The sequence below is a fragment of the Heterocephalus glaber genome, unplaced genomic scaffold (genome assembly GCF_053883595.1).
Source record: "Heterocephalus glaber isolate CG9 unplaced genomic scaffold, H.glaber_assembly_v1.0 deba00001497, whole genome shotgun sequence".
NCBI classification, from domain to species: Eukaryota; Metazoa; Chordata; class Mammalia; order Rodentia; family Bathyergidae; genus Heterocephalus; species Heterocephalus glaber.
In genome coordinates this window covers 47,197,660-47,223,237 of record NW_028258320.1, presented here as the reverse complement: position 1 = coordinate 47,223,237, position 25,578 = coordinate 47,197,660, and the positions used below count along the sequence as shown (strand labels likewise).

The 25,578-nt window shown below is 40.5% G+C and overlaps 2 protein-coding genes and 1 non-coding gene across 7 annotated transcripts in view; 2 read left to right on the top strand and 1 right to left on the bottom strand.

The window, feature by feature from the left end:
- Window positions 1-12,689, bottom strand: part of LOC101724371 (FRAT1, WNT signaling pathway regulator) — a 28,471-nt gene extending 15,782 nt beyond the window's left edge. The window contains 2 exon segments of the mRNA XM_087185060.1: window positions 1,135-1,188; window positions 12,588-12,689. The gene's annotated coding sequence lies outside the window, so the exon portion shown is untranslated.
- Window positions 12,690-12,736: 47 nt separating this feature from the next.
- Arhgap19 (Rho GTPase activating protein 19) overlaps window positions 12,737-25,578 on the top strand; it is a 77,952-nt gene continuing 65,110 nt past the window's right edge. For 4 of the 5 annotated variants that reach the window (XR_015440382.1, XM_013069810.3, XM_087185056.1 and 1 more), the window contains exon 1: window positions 12,737-12,837. Coding sequence is in view for 3 of the 5 variants with exons in the window: in XM_013069810.3 (XP_012925264.1) it covers window positions 12,782-12,837 (56 nt within the window). In the remaining 2 variants the exon portion in view is untranslated. Of the gene's footprint in view, window positions 12,838-15,675; window positions 18,004-25,578 lie in introns of those variants that run through there. The other variant, XM_087185057.1, reaches the window with a different exon arrangement.
- On the top strand, window positions 19,978-20,107 carry LOC147825673 (small nucleolar RNA SNORA40). Its single transcript, XR_015440608.1, has one exon. It is a non-coding gene; the product is annotated as a small nucleolar RNA SNORA40 (small nucleolar RNA).

The following is a 25,578-nucleotide window of genomic DNA, read 5'->3' as shown; positions in this document are numbered from 1 at the left end:
TAAGTTCTAGTTTTTATTTTTTTTTGAATAGATAATATAGCCACATAGTTCAAAATTCAAAAGGCAAACTATAGTATCATTTATTGTGTGTTCTTTTTCAAAGATTATTTATTTACATTGTTTCCCCTTGTTAGATAAATAGTAGCTACAGCAGGGACTGTTGTATGCTTCCCAATAACCATTCTCCTTTCTTGGTGGATGGGAGAGGGTACTAGGAATTGGACCCAGGGCCTCACAAACGCTAAGCAAGCACTGTACCACCGAGCTACCTCCCCAGCGTCCCCACCCCCTGCCCCTCTTTTTTTTTTTTTGGCAGTAGGGGATTGAACTCAGGACCTTGCACCTGCCAGGCAGGCACGGCGCCACTGAGCTACATCCCCAGCCCTCCTCACCCTTCTTTTTTTTTTGGTACCAGGGATCGAACTGAGGTCCTTGAGCTTTCAAGGCAAGTGACGGAACCACTGAGCTAAATCCCCGGCCCTCCCCACCCTTTTTTTGAGACAGGGTCTTGCTTTGTAGAGAAAGGCCTTGAACTTGCTATGTAGCCCAGGCTGGCCTTGAACTCATGGGGATCCTCCTGCCTCAGCCTCCTGAGTGCTGAGATTACTGGCCACTATGTCTGGCCATTCTCCCTCTTAGTAAACCCTCAAGTAGTAGCTGTACCAGAGCCACAAGACATTTGTCAACTTCTTTTGCAACCAGATGTGGCCATATGATTAAGTTCTGGCCAAGAAGATATGAGTTAAAAAGTAGTACATAGTACTTTTAGAAGATCTCTCTGTGAGGAAGGAGAGAGGCTTTTCTCCTTTTCATTCATCTTGTTGTCTGGAATGTGGATGATACAGAGCTCTAGCAGCCATATTGATTAATGAGGATCAGGGATGAATGAACAGTTAATTTGAAGGAGTCTCAAAAGCACAAATATAGTCCCAAACTGCCTACCTCTGGATCTCTCTCTGTCTCTCTCTTGTCCCCAGGGCCTGGTGGACGCTATGTAAACACTCTACCATGGAGTTACATCCCCAGTCCCATCTGGATCTCTTTATGTAAGAAAGAAGAAAGAAAGAAACTTCTATTTGTTTAGCTCAACCAGGACCTTTTAAAAGCTAATGCTAATATAATCAGAGAGCCTACCATGAAGTCCATTTGGAGAGCACTGCCAACCAGGCCTGTGAGAAGGGCCCAGAACTGGAAAGAAATCAGATAATGAGAGTAACTAACAAATATTGATTATTTTTCACAGTTGATTGAGATATAATTTACATACCATAAAATCCATCCATTTAAAATGTACAGTTCAATAGGGAGGGGAGGGGACTTGGGTGGAATGGGATAAAATAAAATTTATTAAAAAAATAAACGTACAGTTCAGTGGCTTTTAGATATTTACAGAGTTGTGCAACCATTACTGTCATCCAATTTTAGAATATTTGCATCACCCCAAAAGGAAACTTTGTACTCATTAGCTATATTAGGTATTTGTTCTATTCTTGGAACCTTGAAAAGTGCTGCAGAGATTATTTCCTTTAGTCTCCCGATAGCTTTTGAGTTTGGTATTATTATTTGTCCAGCTGAAGCAAGCACGGAGTTTGGTATTATTATCCTCATTTCATAAATAAGAAAACTGAGGCCTAGCAATAAGTAAATTTGTCCAAGATCACACAAACTCCTAGTGCCAGAGCCAGGACTCACAATTAGTGTTGTGTTGTGTTGTTTTTTGAGATGGAGTTTTGCTATGTGCTCAGGCTGGTCCTGAACTCCCGGGCTCTAGGAATCCTCCTGCCTTGGTCTCCTGAGTAGCTGAGACTATAGGCATGAGCCACTGTGCCATGTTAAACTTGATTTATTTATTTGTTTGTTTGTTTTTTCAGTACTGGGGATTAAATGCAGGGCCTTCACACTGAACTCCAATCCCAGCTGGGATTACAGGCATGTGCCACTGTGCTTGGCTGACCCAGTTTTGTTTTTTTTTTAAAGATAAGGTCTTGTCATGTAATTCAGGTTGCTTTTGAATTCACTATGTAGCCCAGGCTGGCCTCAAACTTCCAGTGATCCTCCTCCCTCAGTCTCCCAAGAGCTGGGATTACAGGTGTGCTGCATTACACCTGGTTTAGTCCAGTTCTTTGTATAAAGAATATAATTTCTCTGCCTCTGCCCAGCTAAAATTTACCCATTCCAGCCACTCACTGCCTCCATGAAGCTGCCTGAGTTGTTGATGGGCAGAAGATCCTCCTCACCTCTGCCTTTCCACTCTATTTAGTTCCCGGAACTGGGCTCTGACTACCAGGGCTTAGGCTGGTTTAGACTGTAGGATTCTGAGTCTAGAGGTAGGATCATCTAATTGGCCAGGCCTGGGGGGCTTACCCGGCCCTCTAGCCAAAGGTGTGATTAGCCCCACCCAAAATATATGGACTGGGGGTAGGGGAGCAGAGAACCCCTCACGAGAGGCTGGGTGAACCAAAACAAAAATGTTCAGTATAGTTGGGGTGTAATTTTCCCATAACACCAGAATAAGTCATCATTTAATTTATTAATTTTTTTTTGATTTGATTCATTTGCTCTTTCATTCATTCAAAAAATTGTGGGGAAGCAAAACCAAATGTGAATCTTTAACCCATGGTGTCTATGTCCAGTTGAAGGAGTTGATACTAATCAGACAATCATCTAAACAAATCTAGAAATACAGCAAATGTAATGTGGTAACCTGGGACACAAAGGCTGAGCCCTTAGATAGTATTCACATTTCCTAATCTAAACGACTGTGTTAAATCATTTTAGCTAGGTGACAAACCTTTTATTTCAGTTAGAAATTGTCCTTTAATGGGCTGGGGATTTAGCTCAGTGGTTCTGCCACTTGGAGTTTGATCCCTGGTACCAAAAAAAAGAAATTGTCCTTTAAGTTCACATGTTCCAGAAGAGGTGCTATCGGGCTTAAATCACACTAAAGTGTAAATGAAGAGGAAGGCAGCCTCCCTACCACCTTGAAAGATGGTAAATCCTATGAATGGGGCCGCTTAGGCCTGGGGCCTGAAGGGCAATTTCCTGATTTTAAATGGGGGAATCTTTGAAGCTGACTCTGGAGCTTCTGTATGTAGAGAACAGAGGGAAAACTTTGGGGTCTTTCCCAACCTCCTTATTTCCTGGAAGCTTTAGAGATTTCATGTGCAAAATTTCCCTCCAAACCACAGCTACCCCTGTGCAAATGGGTTACAAGTAGTAGTAAAAAAAAAAAAATCTCGCATACTTCAGCTCATAGAACTGTGTCGATAACACCCAATACAGTGGCTTCACCATGTCTCAGACCAATCCTGAATGTCATATGTATGTTACTGTCTTGAAACCTACCACCAGTACCTAAAGCCTCCTGACGTGAGGTCTAGGGTGCTTTTGATTTAAGGGCCAGGGAGATTCCAATTCCAGAGGTTTGGTCTGTGTGTGGGCTTTCACCCACTCTGCAAAGATTGGACTGTCCTGTGCCCCTCACACCTGGCTTCACAGTGCTCTGAGATTGCTGGGGCTTCCAGGACACTCTGGCTCTCTTGATGGGGAAAATGACCCCAAGAGTTGTTATCCTGGGGCTCCAGCTCTGAATTTGGGCATTTTTAGCTGTACAGAAATGAGTCTTCCTCCCACTGATTCATTGAGTCTCCTCATTACTGTGGCCAGTCTCGGAGAAGTTTCTACAGTGAAGGTGGAAGACAGCATTTTTTTTTTCTATATATGCAATAAGGTAGCTGCCAGCATCTTGAGTGCACCTGAAGAAGGTGGAAGTATTAAGCTTTGCCCAACACCAGGATGATAGGTTCCTGTGTACACAAGGAGAAGGGGAAGCAAAAGATTTGGAATGATTTGCAACAACTACTGTTCTTTGATTTTTGCTCTTCTGGGGGGTATTTGCCATGGGGAGAATTTTGGTGGGATGTAGGGATGGACACAGGAGACAAAGGCCCAGCCAGACAGATGTTTTCACTCCCCTCCATGGAGTGATGCAGAGAGGCAAGGGCAGATAGAGGGCAGTGGATGGAAACTGTGCAAACAAGCAGGGGCCCTGGATGATGTGACCTTGGCTGGCTCCCAGCTCCCCTACCCTCCTTCCTTCCTGCCAATTCTTCAACCTAGTATCTTTCCAACAAACTCAGTTTCCTGGCAAAGTCAACTGCCAGTACTTGCAATCCTGACTGACATAAACCTAAATGTTCATCTAGAGAAGACGGTTTAAATAATCCAAGGATCATCAGTAATGTAGAACACTATGCAGAGCTCAAAAAAATAATGGCAAGTCTATGTGCACTGACATAGAAGGTTTCCACACGTATGAGGATAGTATTACAGTACATCACCCATTACCTAAAATTTATACACATTATGTATTTCTCTATGTCTGTGTTAATATTTGAATGAAATACTACAGAAGAGGGATTTTCTTTGTTCATGCTGATATCTGCAGGTCTAGAACAGTGTCCGGCACATATTAGACATTCAATAAATATTTACTGAATAAATATATTGTACAGAAAAAGATTTGGAAGGACACATATCAAACTGAAAATAGTTTCTTAGAGAAGAAACTAGAATGCAGGGGTGGTAGACAAGGGAAATTCTTTTTTTTTGGTACCGGGGATCGAACTTGACAAGGGAAATTCTTATTTCTATTATTTGATTTTTTTTTACAAATATATATGTATATTGCTTGCATAAGTAATATAAGTAATTTAAGTAATATAAAAAAAGCCAAATATTAACAGGTGTTGAAAGCCATTAGAATGATGATTTAAAAATTTTTTCCATGATAATAACAATTACTAGCCAAAGAAAAGGGGAAAGGATGATTATTCCAGGTAGATATGATATTCTGGTGAGATTATGGATGTTACTATTATTATTTTCTTTCTTTTTGTTTTTTGGGTACTGGGAATCGAACTCGGGTCCTTGTGCTCGCACAGCAGGCAACAAAACTGCTGAGCGAAATCCCCAGCCCCTATTATTATTTTCTTAAATACGGTTATGCTATTGCCTAGGGTAATCTCAAACTCCTGGGCTCAAGTGATCCTTTTCTGCCTCAGCCTCCTGCGTAGCTGAGTCTATAGGTGTGTATAGGTGTCTATAGGTGTGTGTTATTGCCCTATTTTGATGAGAATATTATCACTTTTTATATTTTTGGTTTTATATTTTTGGTTTGGTAGACATCCTCACTAGACCCAATACTGATGCAAGGTTCAGATACTTGCTGTGTGCTTAATGCTTTTATAATTTGATATGGGCACTGTATTAGTTAATTTCTCATTGCTGAAACAAAATACCCAATGCCTGCAAATTAAAGGAGAAAGATTTATTTCAGCTCACAGTTTGTAGAGGTTTCAGTCCATAGTTGGCTGGCTCCGAGGCAGGGTGGTATGGCCGAGGAGCATCACAGAGGAGAAACAGTTCATGGAATGCCAAACCAAAGGCAGCAAGCAGCAAGCAGCAAGCAGCCTGCCTTTCCCTTTCCCTTATATCCCATCTGAGTTACAAGCCTTTTGGGTGGTGCCAGCCACACCCAGAACTACACTAAGTGTATGAATTTAGTACCACATACCCTTAATTCCAGTATCACACACCCTAGATCCAGCCACCTGCAAAAAGCCTCACCTATGAGTGCATGGCTTTGGGGGGACATCTAGACACAAGTCATAACATTTGCCCCTGGCCCTCTAATGACTCATCCACATCCCTTTATGAAAAAGGCATTTAATCCATTTCTAAGAGTTGCCAAAGTCCTAACAGTTTCAGTATTGCTGAAAAGATCAAGTCCAAAGTCTCCTCTGAGATTTAGGGCAAACTCTTAGCTGCAAGTTCCTGTACAAATGAAAGTTAAATACTGCCAACATATGATGGCACAAGATAAATATTCTCATTCCAAATAGGGGGCTAGAAAGGAATAGGACTAAAAGCAAGTCCAAAATCCAGCAGGGCAACATAAATCCTGTAGTTCCATGTCCAGCATCTGAAGCAATCAGTGGCAAGATATGGACTCCAAAGGGCTGGGTGGCTCCACCCCTACAGCACTGCCAGTGGTTTTAGCTCCCATGGCTTCTTTCTGGGGCCAACTCTGCTTCCTCCTTGCAGTTTTCCTCAAGCAATCCATGTTCCTAGCATCTCCAACCTTCTGGGGCTCCACAGCACTTTTGGCCTCACACTCACAGCTTCATAAACGATCCCCTCAGGAGCACACTGCCTGACCTCCCAGGCCTTCTTCTGAATTCTGGGTGGAAGCTTTTTTTTTTTTTTTTTGTACCAGGGATCAAACACAGGGCCTTATGCTTGCAAGGCAGGCGCGGTGCCACTGAGCTAAATCCCTCACCACTCACAACTCTTGCATTATGCATGCACCTAAAACCAGCTCCATGTGGATGACACCAAGGTCTGCTGCCAGCTGGAGCAGTAGCCAGGCTTCCTCCTGTTGGGTCTGTAGGGTTGGAGGGCTTGGATTGCTGAGTACTGTAAACCCAATCCTTAGGAACAAATTCTTCAGGCTGTTACCATTCTGGAGCATGGTGCCCTGAGGCTCTATTCTCAAAACAGTTTTTCACCTTTGCAATTTTGAGGCTGGAAAGGCTGGAGTCCTGCTGGTTTTTGTAATGTTCTCAGGCCATCCTTTCTATTGTCCTGTTCCTTTTAAGCAACGCAGTTTTCTGCTCCATTTGTGCAGGCCATAACTTTACTGGAACTTTCTTTCTGGCCAAACTCAATACTTTTTAAACCATTCTGCTGGGCTCTGCCCTTGATTCTCAACACAAATCTGGCTAAAAGCCCCCAACAGTAGCCATGCCACTGCCTCAACATTAGACTGCCTTGAAATTTCTTCTGCCAGATTAGTTAGTCCACTACCTTTAATCTCAGTCTCAGGCAGAGTCTCTGGACACAAGCAAAATGCAGACAAATTTTCTGCCAAAGTATAACACATATGGCCTGAAGTCCAAGAACCAATGCAGTCCTTGTTCTTAATTGAAGCCTCCTGAGCCTGGTCTTTTAACAGCTGTATTTCTATCAGCTTTCTGGTCTTCTAACCTCTGACTGGAATCTCTCATCAAGTTCATCTTATAGCATTCCAGGGCTGTTTCTTTAGCCAGCATCTCCAGACCTTTCTAAACTCTTCTGGCAAAGCTCCAAAGGCTCCTGAACTACATGGTCAGGTATAGTCAGAGCAACGATCCCACTTCTCTGGTACTAAAATATGTCTTGGTTGGGGCTGGGGATTCAGCTTAGTGGTGGCGCCTGCTTTACAAGTGGAAGGTCCTGAGTTTGATCCCTGGTACCGGAAAAAACAAAACAAAACAAAAAAACCCCACAACAAAATATGTCTTAGTTACTTTTTTCGTTGCTGAGACAAAATACCCAATACCCACAAGTTAAAGGAGAAAAGGTTTATTTCAGCTCACAGTTTATAGAGGTTTCAGTCTATAATTGTCTGGCTCCAAGGGAGGGTAACATGACAGGGGCATTGTAGAGGAGAAATAGTCCATGGAGTGGCAAGCAGAAGGCAGCACACAGCAAGCAGCAGCAGTAGGCAACCTGCCTTTCCCTTTTATTCCATCTGTGTTACAAGCCTTTTGAGTGGCGCCAGCCATACCTAGTACTATGCTAATTCCAATCAGTGGACAAATTTAGTATTACACGCCCTTAATCCCAGTATCACATACCCTAGATCCAGCCACCTGCAAAAAGCCCCAACCATGACACATGAGGCTTTGGGGGAACATTCAAATACAAGCCATAACAGGCACAGAGATGTTCTATTCATGAGGGAAAAACAACAATAATGGAAGGCAGAAAGATGCCTTTGGGGACTGCAAAGCCTGGAAACAGGTGATTAGAACATCACTGTTCCCCAAAGCTGCAGTCTGGCGGGGTGTTGAATGGACTGGCAATGACATTCACAGCAGAACCAAGTCCTCATCCTTGCTGTTAACCACCCCTGAAGGTCTTGGCTATCTGTTCTCTACACTTTTGACCTCCCAGGAGTCTATTCTCTACTCTGTTATTTAGTCCTTTATAATTCTAAACTGTATTCTGTTGTGTGTGACTTTATTATGTGTTCATTTTATCTCCCCAAGTCTATTGTAAACTCCTTGAGAGCTGGGGCCACTTCTCTGACCTTTGTCCAGTATGGTTGTTGGAAACAAGATGTTTTTATGAACTGTCTCGAATTCCTGCTGGACAGTCATGCTTATCACAGGCTGACAATCTGTACCTGCGTAGAGTAAGGATAACTTCAAGTGAGTCATGACACTCTTGCAGAAACAAGGTATGTCAGCTGAATGCATATTTTCACAGCACTCAGCAATAATATTGTTTATAATCAGAAGTTACAGTGGAACAGTTGGTTTTGAGGAGAAACATGGCTCTCTCCAGAGTAACTGATTAAACTGAAACCATAGTGTCATGTCTGGTCCTTACCACATAGCACAGGGAGGGAGCTGTGCTATTGAGAAGGCAGTGTGGCATTACTAGTCTTCATGTCATCTAGTCTCAGTATGTACCAGACCTGTGCTGTTAAGCAGCTTTTCAGAGATTATCTGATTAATCTTTACCATAGCCCCAGGAGAATTACTATTATCCTTATTTTACAGAAGAGGAAATGGGATCAGAAAGTAACTTGTCCAGGGTCACACAGCTGAAAGTGATGGACTGGCATATGAACTTGGGCTAATCCCAAAGCCCGAGCTTTTACTCACTGTGTTGCATTTCCCCAAACACTATACAAAAATGTGATTCTTCAATAAAGCAGGTGAACCAGAAATACAGTTCCATGGTGTTCTTCCTAGTTGCAGTGGCAATACTTTAAAGTCTTTGTTTTTTTAAATTTAAAAACTTACTTCCTTGCTTTTTTTTTTTGGTACCAGGGATCGAACTTGGAACCTTGTGCCTTCGAGGCAGGCACCGGAACCACTGAGCTAAATCTCTGCCAACACTTTAAAGTCTTAAACAACAATAACTCCTCTTCCTCCTCCCTCTCCTTCCACTTCCTTCTTCCTTTCCTCCTCCTCCTCCTCTTCATTCCTCCTTCTCTTCCTCCGTACATCAAATGTACCCAGGGGCTTTCTCATGCTGGACAACTGCTCTGCCACTGAGCTACACCCCAAGGACCTCCCTTTATTTTTATTTTTAAAAATTTTGAGACAGTGTCTCATCATGTAGTGTGTAGCCCAGGCTGGCCTCAAACTTGTGACAATCCTCTTGCCTCAGCCTCCTTGGTAGTGGTATTACAGGCTTCTGGCAACAAGCTGGGTCTTGGGGTTTTTTTTTTTTTTTACAAATTTGAGACAGGATCTTGCTAAATTGCCCAGGCTGGTCTTGAACTTATTATTCTTCCACCTCAGTGTCCAGAGTAGCTGGGATAACAAGCATGTGCCATTGTGCCAGCTGAATATTTCTTCTGTCATGAAAATATCAATTTAATTCAATCAATTGTATGCTGGATGTGATGGAGCCTGTTTAAACTTGTTCATACTTGGGAGGATGGGCAGAATTTGAGCTTTAGGTTCCCTGCTTTGTATATATAGTAACTAATTTAAACTGAATTTTTTCAATGCTGTATGGTGTTTAATGAAAATTTTACTGATAGCTGGGGATGTAGCTCAGTGGTGCTGTGCCTGCCTGGCAAATACAAGGTTCTGAGTTCAATCCCTGGTAACAGAAAAAAAGAAAAAGAAAAAAAAAAATTTTACTGATGGACTGGGGCTCAGTGCTGGTGTTTGCCTAGCATGAGCAAGTCCATGGGATCCTCAAAAAAGTCACTGATAAATGTTTTATTCAATTTTGTTTCTTTTCATATATTTGCTCAATAAAGATGACTTGTTAAATTTAAAACTAAATGTGATTTTATTTGGTCACACTTATCAAACTTTTAATATGAATTCATAAATTGAGGGCTAGAGATGAAATGCTGTGGTAAGAGTGCTTGTCTAGCACACACAGGGCTGAATTTAATACCCAGCACTGGAGAAAAAAAGTTTCAATGAATTCAGGGCTGGGGATTTAGCTCAGTGACACTGAGCCTGCCTTGAAAGCTCAAGGTCCTGAGTTTCGATTCCTGGTATTACCCCCAAAAAAGTTTCCATGAATTCATAAATTGAAAAAAAATCTAGGGCTAGGGGTTTACCTCAGTGGTTCCCCTGCCTGCCTTGCAAGTGCAAGGTCCTGAGTTTGATCCCCGGTACCAAAAAAAAAAAAAGAAAATCTATTAGAACACATGATTCAATTTTTATCCAGAGAGTGAACTTTGAGGACTTGTTTATATTTGTTTAAAAATATTTAATGAACAGCCACTAAATGCCAGACACCACAGGGAACCCACTGGATATAGTCTCTGTCCACCTGAGGCAGGAAGCATAGGTGGGAGTGCTCAGATGAAACAAATAGTCACACAGATATGTAAAGTGTAATAAGAGTTATGAAGGAAGAATTTTTTAAAAATAACTTTATTATCAAACACACACACATACAAAAAATTAAAACCATTCAAAGAAGAACAATGCAAGGGGGAAAAAACCACAGTAATATTCAAACACAGTAGAACTCAACCAAAACAAAACTGTAAAGCACTTAAACATTTTTCCATATAATTTAAAAAAAGCATCCCAAGCACCAGCAAGACTCCAGAGGATGTGATTTGTTTCAGAAAGATCCCCCAAACCAACACTGAACAAATAATGATCTGGGAAAATACTCCAGTTAGCTAGCAGACTCCACATAAGTCAAACTTCTCCCTAATTTAAATTTTGATACAATCATATGACACGTGATGGAAACACAATCCGAGAAATATGTCATTAGGCCATTTTATCCATGTGTATCCTTAATTACACTTTCAGTTTCTCATACCAGAGAAACTATTTGGTGTTTACAAGTGTGTGTCCTATTTATTTTACTTAAGAGGATGGCCTCAATATGCATCCATATAGCTATGAATGTCTCTAGTTTCTTGTTCTTTTTTTTTTTTTTAGTTTCTCATTCTTTATGGCTGAGTAGTACTCTATTTTATAAAAACACCACATCTTCTTTATCTAGTTTCCAGTTGATGGGCACTTGGGCTGTTTCCAAGCTTTCGCTATTACAAACTGTGCCGCTATGAACATGGGTGCACATATATCACTGTGGTACGATTCTTTTTTTTTTTTTTTGGTACTGGGATCAAACTCAGGTGCTTGTGTTTGCACAGCAGGTGATGAAACCACTGAGCTAAATCCCCAGTCCACTGTGGTATGATTCTTTTAATTCTTTTGGGAAGATACCCAGCAGAGGAAGAGCTGGTCAAATGGGACCTCTAGTCCTAGTTCTTTGAGGTATCTTCATACTGATTTCCACAGAGGTTGCACCAGTCTGCACTCCCACCAACAATGGAGAGGGGTTCCTTTCTCCCCACACTCCCACCAGCATTTGTTATTAGATGATTTCTTGATAGCAGCCATTCTTTCTGGGGTGAGGTGGAATCTTGGTGTTGTTTTCATCTGCATCTCTCGAATAACCAGTGATGTTGAACATTTTTTCATATATTTATTTGCTGCTTTGAAGGAAGAATTCTTTATAAAAATTTAGCATGGAAATTGATTTATGTAGTCTGTCCATGGAAGTCCTCTGAACCAGTGACATTTAAGCAGAAACTTGAAAGATGGTAAAGTGAAAATAAGTCAGCCAGAAGAAATAACATGTACAAAGGCCCTGAGACAGGGAAGAATTTGTTGAGAAATAGGAAGTATGGACTGAGCTTCATGAAAAATAGGGAGAGTGCTGGGAGGACCTTTGGGTGAAAGGATACCAGAAGGAACAACAGGAAAAATATCCCTAGAAAAATGTAGCATAAAAAAATATAGGCTGGGTATGGTGGTATGTGCCTGTAATCTCAACACTTAAGAGGCCGAGGCAGGAGGATCACTGGGAGTTCAAAGCCAGCTTGAACTACTTAGCGAGTCTGTCTCTAAAAACAAAACAACAAACAAACACCACAAAACAAAAAAACCCTGAAATCAATATGGAATAAAATTAATGTTTGAGTTTACAATGGTTTTACATCTGCTACCTCAGTTAATTTTCACCAGAAGCCCATGGAACTGGGAGAACAAGCATCCTTATTTTTACCGTTGAATCTTAGGAACAAAATCATGTGGCTTTTGGTTCCATGATTCCCACAGTGAGGTGGATTCTGTGACACTCAGGGAAGCTGAAAGGGCGCAGGTGGAATGAAGCAGGAGTGGCCTGTGGTGCTGCATGGCCATCTCAAGAAAGGTGGCTTTGAACTGGGTGGAACATAAGTACAGATGTTCCTCCCTGCCCATAGGATCCAGGATCCCCATGGATATCAAAAGTCACAGGTGCTCCAGTCCATATATAGAATGCCATAGTATTTTTAACCTATTCACTTCCTCCTGTATATTTTAAATCATCTTTGGGTTACTTATAATATTAATGTTATGCAAATAGTTGTTATATTGTTTAGGGAATAACTACAAGACTAAAAATACATGTTCAATACAGACACAATATTTTTCTTCAGTATTTTGGATCTGCTAATGGTTCTGTAATTCTGAGATTTACTGGGACTCACCCACCCTTTCTTCTCTGCCTGGGTTGGGGAGGGGCCACCAGTGACGGTTGGGTATTTGAATAGACCAATCGTATCATGAAACTGTTGATTTTGAGGAGAGGCGGGCGATTCATCCAATCGCATGGGAGATGGAGGACACTTTAGCCAATCCGAAGGTGTGGGCGGAGCCTGAGGCGGGGAAAGGAGTTGCTTACGAAGATGGCGGCTGAGGTGCAGCGTGAAGGGGAGGTGCCTGCGTGTGATTCCGGGCGGAGGTGAGCCAAGTTCTTGGTCCAGCTGCCTAGGAAACCAGGCCGTGGGCTGGTCGCGCAGCCGCCCTCTCTTGGGGTCACTGTGACCCATGGGGGCCGGCTTTGTTCCTTCCTCGCTTGGCATTTATACCGTCGCGCCTGTTGGGGCTAAGCCGCGTTGTCCGACCCTGCCGTGCCCCCGCCGGGTCCCCCCCGGCCCTGCTGCTGTCCCTGGAAGTCGACCCGTGGTCGCTAGTCCGCCACGAACCGCCCTCCTCGGCGCTGAGACCTTTTGGTGCCGGGGACACTGAAGCCCAGAGCTGTGTAGCGCATTCCCCGACGTCACACAGCATTTTAAATCAGCTCCAAGCCAGTTACGCACTTAAGTATTTGAGTGTCAAGTAGAAATGCGTTTGCGTCCTCGCTCAGCTTTTAAACTTCACTGCTTCAGTTTCTTCATCTGTAAATGAACATAATGATGCCTATTTCAGACTATGTCAATATTGAATGAGACCATCCACTTAAAGCTTCTAGTACTAAGCCTAGCAAATAATCCCTCCATAAGTGATTTTTCTTTTTTCTTAGAACAGCTAAAGAACAGATCAGCAGAGGAGGAAGCCATGACTATTTCCGCAGAACTTTCTTTCCTAAACAGATACAACAAGATTTAGCTTTCCCAGGAAAGAATTTCTAGTGGACTTAAGACTGAAGTTGTCTCATTGGTTAGAAATAAAAAATTTAAAAGGTAGAATTCAGTTGAATGAGCTTATTTACTGTTGCCTCAGCCTAAATCTGTAACATGCTTTTGCTTGGCATCTCTGGTGCCCTTTGTACCCAATAAGAGAGTCCAAGAGTTTTGGGAAACTTAAGTTGATACTGGCTTCTTCTTCAGCTAATAAGGGCTTAGTTGAATGTGTTACTTAATATCTTATACAGAAGCATTTTCCAGGCTTTGAGCTGCCCATAAATGGTTGACCATTTTTGCCTCAACTGTACAGGGAATTGATAAATTTGATTAGATCATCCTTCATCCACCTTTATAATCTTGAATTGTGGTGAAAATCTGAGGACAAATAATATATGATTCTATAGCAACAGTTTGAATTCATTTATAGGATATTGTCAATTGAATTTGAATTTTGGGGCTGGGGATTTAGCTCAGTGGCACCGTGTCTGCCTATCCCTGGTACCAAAAAAAAAAAGATTTGAATTTAAATTGAGTGTTATATGATCAATAGATGTTCACATAGTCGTATTTCAACCTGAAACAATTTAATTAATTCAATATTGTAAAAATTTGGGGTTTTTCTGAGACTTTTTATCATTTTTTTTTTTTCTTTTTGTTTTGGTACTGGGGATTGAACTCGGGACCTTGCGCTTTTGAGGCAGGCGCTGGAACCACTGAGCTAAATCCCCGCCTCTTTTTATCATGTTTTATCACATATTCCCAGTGTTGAGCTTTGTGTAGGTGGTTAGTAATGCATGAATATTAGTCTGTCATTTCTGAGACAAATATTTTATGATAAATACTATAAAAATTCCTTTTGTCCAGAAAATAGTAACTTTTCTAATGTTCTGTTGGGGTCGTTCCTTGTATTCCATAGTAATATATAAACACATACACACACACACACACACACACACACACACACACACATATATGTATTTTTTATTTTTTTGAGACTGGGTCTCACTGTGTAGTTCAGACTGGCCTTGAACTCACTATGTAGCCCTAGTTGGCCTCGAACTTGCTGTGATCCTCCTGCCTCAGGCTCCTGAGTGCTGGGATTATAGGCATGTGCCATCATGCCTGGTTTATATTCCCTAAAGACAAGGAAAGAATTGTTTGATTTACACAGATCAATACATAATTGAATGTTGAATAGAGAAAATGTGATATTTCATTTAGAACTATATAGTTTTAAAATTTAAAAAATTTATTTCTATTTTGTTTCTTTGAGATGGTCTCACTATGTAGCCCAGATTGGCCTCAGATTAGGAGTGATTATCTTGCTTTAGCCTCCCAAGTGCTGGGATTACAGGTCTGCACCACCACACCCAGTTTAGAACTATACAGCTTTCTATTCCTTCATCATTATTTTAAGCCTGTTCCTCATTATGAATGCTTTCATTTTTTAATTTTTACTTATTTATTTTTTTGGTACAGGACTTTGCGCTTGCAAGGCAGGTGCAGTGCCTCTGAGCTAAATCTCCAGCCCTTAAATTACTTTAATCAAAGATGTAACTAAGGAAAAACTGTTCTGTCTGTAACAAGTTCCCAGGTTATATTTTGATTTGTTGACGGAGAACACCTTCTGTCCTCCGTTTCTGGTCTTTATCAGGTTAGAACGATACTTTATTTTATTTTATTTATTTATTTATTTATTTATTTGGTACCGGGGATCGAACTCGGGACCTTGCGCTTATAAGGCAGGCGCTGGAACCACTGAGCTAAATCCCTGACCCAAGAACGATACTTTAAAATTTAACTCACTTCACCTACATGATACTTTCAAATAATTCTTTACTACTACTACTTTTTTTTTTTTTTGGTACTGGGGATCGAACTCGGGTCCTTGTACTTGCACAGCAGGCGGCGGAAACCACTGAGCTAAATCCCAGGCCCCAAATAATTCTTAAGTGAACAATACTAAAGAGGAATTCAGAAGTTATCTACTTTACTGATAGTAGTATAAAAAGAGTAAAGACTTTTCTTGTTGCTTTTTGCTTTTTTTGGTTTTTTTTTTTGGTACTGGGGATCAAACTCAGGTCCTTGTGCAGCAGGCGGCGAAACCACGGAGCTAAATCCTCGGCCCTTTTTTTGGTTTTTTGAGGCAAGGTCTTGCTACGTAGTTCAGGGTGGCTTTGAACTCGCAGATCCTCCTGCCTTAGCCTCCCAAGTGCTGGGGTTACAGGCATGTGCCACCGTGCCCAGCTAGAAATAATAAAAACTTTTGAGTCAAAAAGAGAAAAACCAAAGCAGGAAATGAAATATAGTCACCTCATTCCATAATTGGTAATAGGGCAATAGAGCTCATGACTTCTGTTTTTTCTTTTTTTTTTTTGTACTGGAAATCGAACTCAGGACCTTGGGCTTGCCAGGCAGGTGCAGTGCCACTGAGCTACATCTCTGGCCCTCATTGCTTTTGGAATTGAAAAGAAATGTAAAAAGAAAGTGTGAACTATTATTAGAAAAAGAGGGAAAATTAATAACAGAGTCACAGGGCTTTTAACCTCAGTGTTCACTGGATAAAAAAGAAGCTGAATCAGAAAAAGCAAACAGGAACACATTGGGTTGGAAGGAGGCAAAGCAAGCCTCAGTAGTGACAGCCTTTGTGAAAAGATGGTGATGTTTGATATGCCAGCAATGTCCAGCTAGAATTTAGGAACAGAAACCTTAGGAACAGATTGGTGGGTGCTTGGAAATGTTTCTGGAGTATAAGGAAGTTGCTTGAAAAAGAGAAGGCTTCCTATGTCTTGCTAATTTACATATACCTTAGAGTATGGAAAATTAAAAAACCTGTGTCTAGCTAGGTGTGATAGCACACACCTGTAATGCCAGCTGCTCAGGAGGCTAAGGCAGCAAGATCAAAAGTTGCCAGCTTGGGTAACTTAGTGACATCTTATCTCAAAATAAAAAAATAGAAAGGGCTTGGGCATGTAACTCAGTGGTAGAGTGCTTGCCTAGCATGTGTGATGCCCTGTGTTCAATCCCTAGTATCTCAGAACAATACAAAACAAAACAAACAAAAAACATATGACTCCCTGAAACCCTTTTTGTTAATTGTTCTTTCTCTGATAAGACAGCAGTGTCAAGAAAAGTGATGAATGGAACCTTTATGGATCTGAAGAAGTCTAGATAATAGATGGTAAAACCTAGTTTAAGTATCTTGAGTCCAATTTTGTATTTGTGCTGTGAAATTCTGTCTAAAGGCAGTAATTGTTATTGGGTAGCTCCTTCTAAATGTGGCTCAAATATTACTAAGTTCTGGGTTGCTTGCCTCTCTTTCTGGAGTTAGATTCCAGGCTCTTCTCATCTTGAACAAAGAATTGAACAAAGTGAGCAAAAAGCAGTGGCAAAGTTTATTTGAAAAACTAAAAGTGAAGAGTGAGGGAGAAGCTGGCTCTGGAGAGCAATCTTAGGCCAAGTGAAAGAGGATAAAGCAAGATAAAAGTATACCCTGGAGGAAGCAGGACAAGCTACTGTAGAAAAGTCATGATCGCAAACTCTTCTTGGCATCTCTGTCCTTTTATACTGTCCAAATCTCAAGGAAACTTGGAAGAACTGCTACATATGGGTCCTGAGAGGTGGTGCCAGGATTCCACGCCTCAGCCTGATGTCGGGTCTAGGCCATCTTATTGAAAACCTGCTCAACTCTCAAGAGAAGTCCATGTTCAGGGCTTTGGGAACTGTTCTCCGCATGTATTCTGGAATCTTGTAATAAACAGGTCATGCTTACTTCCCCAGCCAGTTTTGCCATGCCCTAATCTATGTCATAATGAGTAACAGATTTCTAAAGGAAATTTTCTTGAAACTTTTTTATTTTTGTTTTTCTTTTTGAGACAGAATCTTGCTATATAGTTCAGGCTGGCCTTGAACTCACTGTGGAGCCCAGGGTGGCCTCGAACTCATGGTGATCCTTCTGCCTCAGCCTTCTGAATACTGGGATTACAGGCATGTGCCACCATGCCTGGCTCTGAATCTGGTTTTATTTTACATTTTTATCAGTTATCTGGTTTAGAGACTTTAGTCATTATTTTTGAAGAAAGGCTAATCTTGGGGAAAAAAGAGGATGGAAGAAAACAATTTAAAAATTCATCTGCATAAAATGGTAAGTACCCTGCAACCACAGTATAAAGCATAGCAAATATTATCCAACAACCTTACTTTGTTTAATTAAAAAAAGTGGGCTGGCAGTACTGTAAAGAATGTTATCCCCGGTACCAAAAAAAAAGAATGATATAGGGTGTGTGTACATTTTTTGTTAGTGTCTAAAATTGTTTTAAAACTGAATTCAGCTTTTCTTTTTTTTTGTGGTGCTGAGGATTGAACTCGGGTCCTTGCACTTGCGCAGCATGCAGCGAAACCACTGAGCTAAATCCCCGGCCCTGAATTCAGCTTTTCTGTGGTGAGGTTGGAGGAGAAACTTTAAGACAAAGAAAAAGTATATGTGCTGCTGAAGTGAACATGTAAGACAAAGAAAAAGTGACAGATAAGTCCTGTTAACTATTATGACATCTGATATAGCTGTGGAAATTAAAAACCAAAGTGATAGTTCTTCATCTGGTACAGCTTATAAAACACAATGTATACCTTCCTTACCTAAATGGACTCAAAGAAAATTGAGTCCTAAATTCATTAGGAAATTTGTTCATATACCTGAAAGTGTTCAAACATATTTGAGCGACTCATCTATATAACCAAGACCATTGCCTTTAAAAGCTATTTTTGAAAGATTCAAAAAAAGGTAGAGGGCCGGGGATTTAGCTCAGTGGTTCCGCCGCCTGCCTCGCAAACTCGAGGACCCGAGTTTGATCCCCGGTACCAAAAAAAAAAAGAAAAGGAAGAAACGTAAAAAAGAGGAAATACAAGCCAAAATTAACACCAAGGGGGAAGACCAAAAGGAAGGAGAAACACTAAAAAATCACAAATAGATAAAAAACAAATTAAAGGGCTGGGGATTTAGCTCAGTGGTTCCGCCACCTGCCTCGAAAGTGCAAGGATCCAAGTTTGATCCCCAGTACCAAAAAGAACAAAAACAAAAACAAAACAAATTAACGACAAAGGACCTAGGTTCTCATTTTTACAATCTGAGAATGGAAATAAACCATTATTTTGGAGGAAACTTAAGTTTTGAGCAAGCTGTAGCAAGAGGATTTTTTAACTACAATGAAAATTGAAGTATGACCACCACCTTAAGGAATCATTGAAACAAATGAATGTTGGTGAAGATTTAGAAAAATAAGACCTTGATAATCGAAGGTACTGGGATGATGATGGCTCCATTTCTTCTATTGAAGAGTCAGAAGTAGATGAGACAACACATCTTCAACATGATGAATGTGATAACAAATTGGTAGAGGACAGTTGTTTCGTAAGTCCTGAATTCCAAACAAGATGAATGTGAATTTGCCATGAGAGAACAATGAAGAAGCTGCTTTGTCTATAAAGAGAGTTTCTAAGGCCAGAAATACTGGACAGAGGGCAGAAAGGCCTGAAAAGGAGACAAACATGTGAATGTCAAAAAGGGAAAATAATATACAGAAAGTGATTTTTTGATAGGAAAACATGACTAAAGATGATTAGTGTGGAAATACCTGCTGCTGAAGAAATTATTATTATTATTTTTTTCCCTGTACTGGGGATTGAACTCAGGACCTTGTGCTTGCAAGGCAGGCGCACCACCACTGAGCTAAACCCCCGGCTTGATGAAGAAATTCTTTTTTTTTTTTTTTTAAATGTCTGGGCTATATTTATTTATTTATTTATTTGGTACTGGGGATCGAACTCTGGTCCTTGTGCTTACACAGCAGGCGGTGAAACCACAGAGCTAAATGCCTGGCCCTTGATGAAGAAATTCTTAAACCAAGAGCTAAGGAGAAAAATAAAAACAACCTGAACAAGTTTGTAGAAGAAACTAAAGAAATTAAAAAAAAATTTAAAATTTTCAAACACTGGAGAAAAACTGAGATACCAATTCCTGTGTATAAGTCCTGCTGTTTTTATCAGTGCTTGTTACTTTCAGTAAGAGCTTACACGTGTCAATGGAAAATCGAAAGAAAATGTTAGATAAAGTCACTGGTATCTGATCAGCTTCGTTAGATTCTTTGGAATACCCTGTTTTTAACTCCAACTTTATTAGACAAAGAGACTTTTACTGTCAAATGTTTAATCATTTTGGCCAGGGATTTAGCTCAGTGGTTCTGGCGCTTGGCTTGCAAGGTGCCGAGTTCGATCCATGGTACAATAAATAAATAAAAAAAATATTTAATCATTTCTCTGGGATTTAGCTCAACAGCATGAAGCCCTTGGTTTGATCCCCAGCAGTTCAAAAATAACTTTCTCTAATATACCTGGAATAGTTTTACTATTTCAACTATAGTTTTCCATATAATCACTATTGTATAGCTGACTACTGTTAAATATGCATTGCATTGTGCAGTGGCACTTGTGTGTTTTTGTCCTAACTTGTGGACTAAAACTTAAATGGACAAATGCAAAAAATAAATCCTCTTTTGCAACCCAGAACTCATTGTTTAGTATGAGGTTTTTGTTTTGTTTTGTTTGGGTATCAGGGATCGATCTCAGGACCATGCGCTTGTGAGGCAGACGCGGTGCTTAGTATGAGTTTTTTTTGTTTTGGTTTGGTTTTTTTTGGTACCAGGGATCAAACTCAGAGACCTTGTGCTTGCGAGGCAAGTGGCGGCACCACTGAGCTAAATCCCTGGCCCCTCAGTATGAGTTTTGATACATATAAGAAGGAATATTACTGCCAGGCACAGTGGTACAAGCCTGTGATCCTGGGACTCCTGAGGCTAAGGCAAGAGGAATGAAGCGTGGACTATATAGTGAGATTCTGTCTCAGAAAACAAAGCAAAAACAAAATATTATGGTAACCTAATACAGATTAAAGTGATGGAAACTGTTCTGAGACTAAAGTTAGCTATAAGGCACAGGGTATGAGCAAAATCTCAGCTCTGTAGATTTGGTATTCCAGTTTTTATGTTGTGACACATGAAGATAGCTTTCCTTTCTTAAAGGCTTCTGTCTTAAACATGGGGCTGAAGATATATCTTACTGTGTTTGGATCATGTTTGTTGCATTGTAGTAAGTAGTAACATCACATTAAAAATTTCCACAGGTTTGGTTTAACTTAATTAATTTAGTTTTTTTTTTATTTTGGTACTGGGGATTGAACTCGGGTCCTTGTGCTTGTGAGGCAGGCAGCGGAACCACTGAGCTAAATCTCCAGCCCAAGTGTTTTTTTTGGTACCGGGGATCGAACTTGGGTCCTTGCGCTTGCAAGGCAGGCAGCGGAACCACTGAGCTAAATCCCCGGCCCCCAAGTGTTGTTTTTTGAGATAGAGTCTCGCTATGTAGTTCAGACTGGCATTGAACTCACTTTGTAGCCCAGGGTGGCCTCGAACTCACAGTGATTCTCCTGTCTCAGCCTCTCAAGTGCTGGGATTACAGGTATGTGCCCAGCTCTGTATATTTATTTTTTAGTTCTAACTAGCTAGCTTTATAGGTTTATGATAAAATAATTTAAACTTTTGTTTCTGTCTTTTTTTTTTTTTTTTGGTACCGGTGATCGAACTCGGGTCCTTGCGCTTGCGCAGCAGGCGGTGAAACCACTGAGCTAAATCCCTGACCCCCCCCCCCCCACCTTTTTTTTGAGGCAGAGTATTGCTGTTTAGTTCAGGCTGGCTTTGACCTTGTTATGTAGCCTATGCTGGTCTCAAACTTGCAGCAACCCTCCTGCCTCAGCCTCCCAAGTGCTGGGACTACAGGCGTGTACCACCATGCCTGGCTAAACTTCTGTTTCCTGTTCATTAAATTTCAGACAGTACCAGTTGGCTGTACTATTTGAAGTTAGGAAAGTATCATTTTTTTTTTTTTGGTACCGGGGATCGAACTCGGGTCTTCGTGCTTGCGAGGCAGGCGACGGAACCACTGAGCTAAATCCCCGGCCCAGTATCATGGTTTTGACTACTACTTTCTATTATTTCAGGCTTCTATCAGCTATATCAACCTTTTACCTTGTAAAAAGTATTAAAGCATTTATATTCTGTTCTAAAAGTGCAATTAAATAGTCTTTTTGTCGTGAATGAAGATTCTAAAAAGTGAAAATAATTGGACAGCATTACTTAGTGTACTGAAACTATAGATGTATTCTGGAGAGCCTAGAAGTGTTCTTGGCTTGTAGAGAAAGAATTGCAGTCCAAATTTCCAAACTTATTTTAATTTAAGAACAATATTGGAAACACCAGTGTTAAATAGTCTTTTTTTTTTTAATACTACATCAGTTGCTCAAAATTATGCCACATTTGGTCTGAGTAAATTAAAATTCTGTTCAGTGGAAGAGATGAAGACTCTTTAAAAAAAGGTTAATCATACTTTAAAAATCAATAATTCTTTAATATCCAGTCAGAATGACCTTTAAATTTTTTAAAATTTCACAGAGAGGGAGAACATCTCTTTTGTATTTTATAGCTTATTTAAGTAATCACTTTTTTTTGGGGGTACCGGGGATCGAACTCAGGACCTTGTGCTTGCGAGACAGGCGGTGTAACCACTGAGCTAAATCCCCGGGAAGAATACATACTTCTTTCAGTTAAGTCAGACTCAGACAAACTTAAATATAATGCATATTTTGATAGATGCTGCGAAGGTTGTGGTTCTTGGAGAACAAATCAAGTTCAGCAATTCATTAGGGAGGAAACATTTAGTTTTGCGGGTATGCAGTTTTGGTAGTAGTCAGTCAGAAAGTACACCTGCAGGATGCAGGTTTTGGCTTTTTTTACTGCCTTGAATTTTCCAGATTCATGGGGTCAGCATGCCTTGAAAGCACACACATTTCATTTTTCTTTATTTGATTTAGCTGTGGGTTCTGTTTCCAGTCCTTTTACCATCATATCACCTTACATGTAGAGTACCATCTAGTGGTAAAAGTAATAATTGTAGACTATAAGTAGGTTATAAAATTATTTCTTTGAAGGGATCTTGCCTTTATGAATCTTTGGCATAGTTGCCTGGAGTCCTTGCCATCTGTATGCGTATATACCTACCACTGATTCTCCTGCTGCTGGTCATATCTATGCAATTTTGTGTGTGTGTGTGTATGTGTGTGTGTGTGTGTATGTGTAGTGATGGTAGTGGTGGTGCTAGAATCTAATTTAGGGCCTTGTGAGTGCCAGGCAAACACTATACCACTGAGCCATATTCCCATTCCCAGCCATGCAAAAACTTTTATAATATGGTAATTAGCCTGGAATATATACTTTGATTTGCTAATATTCTTTCTTTCTTTTTCTTTTCTTTTTTTGTTTTTGTTGTTGTGGGGATTGAATCCAGGGCCTTGCACATGTTACTCTACCTCTGAGCTATACCGCTAGCCCCTATGATTTTTTAAAAAGTTTGTTTTGTTTCTGAGACAGGGTCTCGCTCTGTAATTCAGGCTGGCCTTGAATTCACTATGTAGCCCAGGCTGGCCTCAAACTCATGGTGATTCTCCTGCCTCAGTCCTCATCAGTACTGGGTTTACAGGAGTACGGTCATACCTCGTGGCCCCTTGTGATATTTATATCAAGTTGTAACAAGATTTAGGTCAAAACTACTTGGTTTCTTAAAAAAAGTCATAAATTGTTGATTGTACATATAAATATATAGAACAATCTAATACATTTTTTCGTCACTCAGCTTTAGCAAATCTTAACATTTGGCCATACTTGCTTAAAACTCTCTCCCTTTTCTATAGCTCAGTGATTTATCACAGGAGTTTTACTAGCACCCTAAAAACCCTTCTTATGCCTTCTTACCTCCTCTTAATCACCACCCACAAGAGGTAACTATTACCTTGAATTCTATGGTAAATCTATCTTTGCTTCTCTTTACAGTTTTACTGTGTAAGCAAGTATCTCTAAAAACTAGTTTTGTCTTTTTGTTGTTGTTTGTTTTGTTTTTTGAGACAGGGTCTCACTATGTAATTTAGGCTGGCTTTGAACTCACTATGTAGCCCAGGCTGGCCTTGAACTCATTTGTGAGATTCTTCTGTAATGCTATGTATAGCTAGAATTTGTCCATTTTTCATTACTGTATGATACTCCATTGCAAATACCACAATTTAAAAAACTATTCTGCTGGACATTTTGCTTTCACTTTTGGCTGTTTGGAAAAGAAGGTGATGAACATTCTTGTTTGCAATATGTGGTGCACATGTGGATGCACATATTAGATATAGAATAGAATTGCTAGATCCTAGGCATATAGTTTGCTCAACTTTAATAGATAAGGCCAGTTTTCTTTTTTTCTTTTTTTTTGGTACTGGGGATTAAACTCAGGACCTTGCACTTGCAAAGCAGGCGGTGGAACCACTGAGCTAAATCCCCCACCCTTCCAGGGCCAGTTTTCTAAAATGGTTGCACTAGCCAGGTGTGGTGGTGCATACCTGTAATCTCAGCATTCTGGAGGCTGAGGCAGGAGGATTGCTGTGAGTTCAAGGCCAACCTGGGCTACATAGTGAGTCCAAGGCCAGCCTGAGCTACATAGTGACACTTCGTCTCAAAAAAAAAAACAAACAACCAAATAAAATACAATGGTTGTACTGATATATAGCAGTATTTATTAGTATGAGAGAGTTCCTGTTGCTTTCTTTAAAACTTGATATTGTCAGTTTCTTTAATTTTTGTCATGCTGGTGGATAATAGTATATTATTGTTGTTTTAGTTTGGATTTCTCTAATGTCTAATAATATCAAGCATTTTTCCCATGAATATATTTGACATTTGGTGCTTTTTTTTTTTTTTTTTTTGGCTTTTTGAGACAAAGTATTACTATGTAGTTCAGGCCAGCTTTGAACTCACTCTGTAGCACAGACAGTGGCCTTGACCTTACAGTGATCCTCCTGCCTCAGCCTCCCAAGCACTGGAATTACAGGCATGCACTACCATGCTCAGCGTGGCTTTTTTTTTTTTTTTGCTGTACCTGGGATTGAACTCAGGACCTTGCCTCAGCGCCACTGAGCTAAATCCCAGGCCCCCCAGCTTGGCTATCTTTTAAAATGGATTTTGTTGAAATTCCATGCCCAGGGACAACCCATGTTCTGGTCCCCCTTCTGTCTCTCTTAGGCAGGAGCTTTCTTTCTCCCAATAAATTTTTCCTACTCTTAAAAAAAAAAAAGAAATTCCATGCCCATTTTTCTTTTGTGTTGTTTGTAAAAATTTTTATTGATTTGTGGGAATTCTTCTTTTTGGTACCAGGGATCAAACTCGGCACTTTGTGCTTTTGAGGAAGGCGGTGGAACCACTGAGCTAAATCCCCGGCTGTGGGAATTCTTAATATATGAGTATTCAAAATATTCCTTTTGGGGTTCTGTATATACATTTTTTTTTTTTTTTTGAGAGAAGGCTCACTGTGTAGTTCAAGTTGGCCTTGAACTCGCTGTGATCCTTCTGCTTCAGCCTACCGAGAGCTAGGATTACAGGCTATGCCACCACACATGCCTTTTTTTTTTTTTTGGTACCGGGATCGAACTCAGGTCCTTGTGCTTGCACAGCAGGTGGCGAAACCACTGAGCTAAATCCCCGGCATGCCTTTTATATTGCAAATTCATTGGTTAGTGATTTCTTCTCCTCCCTATGCCCTCCTCCTCTTGCGCCTTCCCCCCTCTTTCCTACCCCTCCCCCCCTTCCTCCTCTTGTGCTGAGGATTGAACCCAGGTTCTTATGCCTGCTAGGCAAGCACTCTAGCTCTAAAGTACATTCTCAGCCATAGTGATGTGTATTGATGAATACAAATTATTTTAATGAAATCAGGTGTATTAATATTTTTTATTTAGGGTTAATATTTTAAAAGTCTTATTTAAAAATTATTTCCCATCTGGGTGTGGTGGCGCACTTCTGTGATTCTAGCACTTGGGAGGCTGAGGCAGAAGGATCATTGTGAGATCAAGGTCAGCCTGGGCTACATAGTGAGTTCAAGGCCAGCCTGAACTACAAAATGAGACTGTCTCAAAAAAAAAAAAAAAAAAATTTCCCTACCCTAAG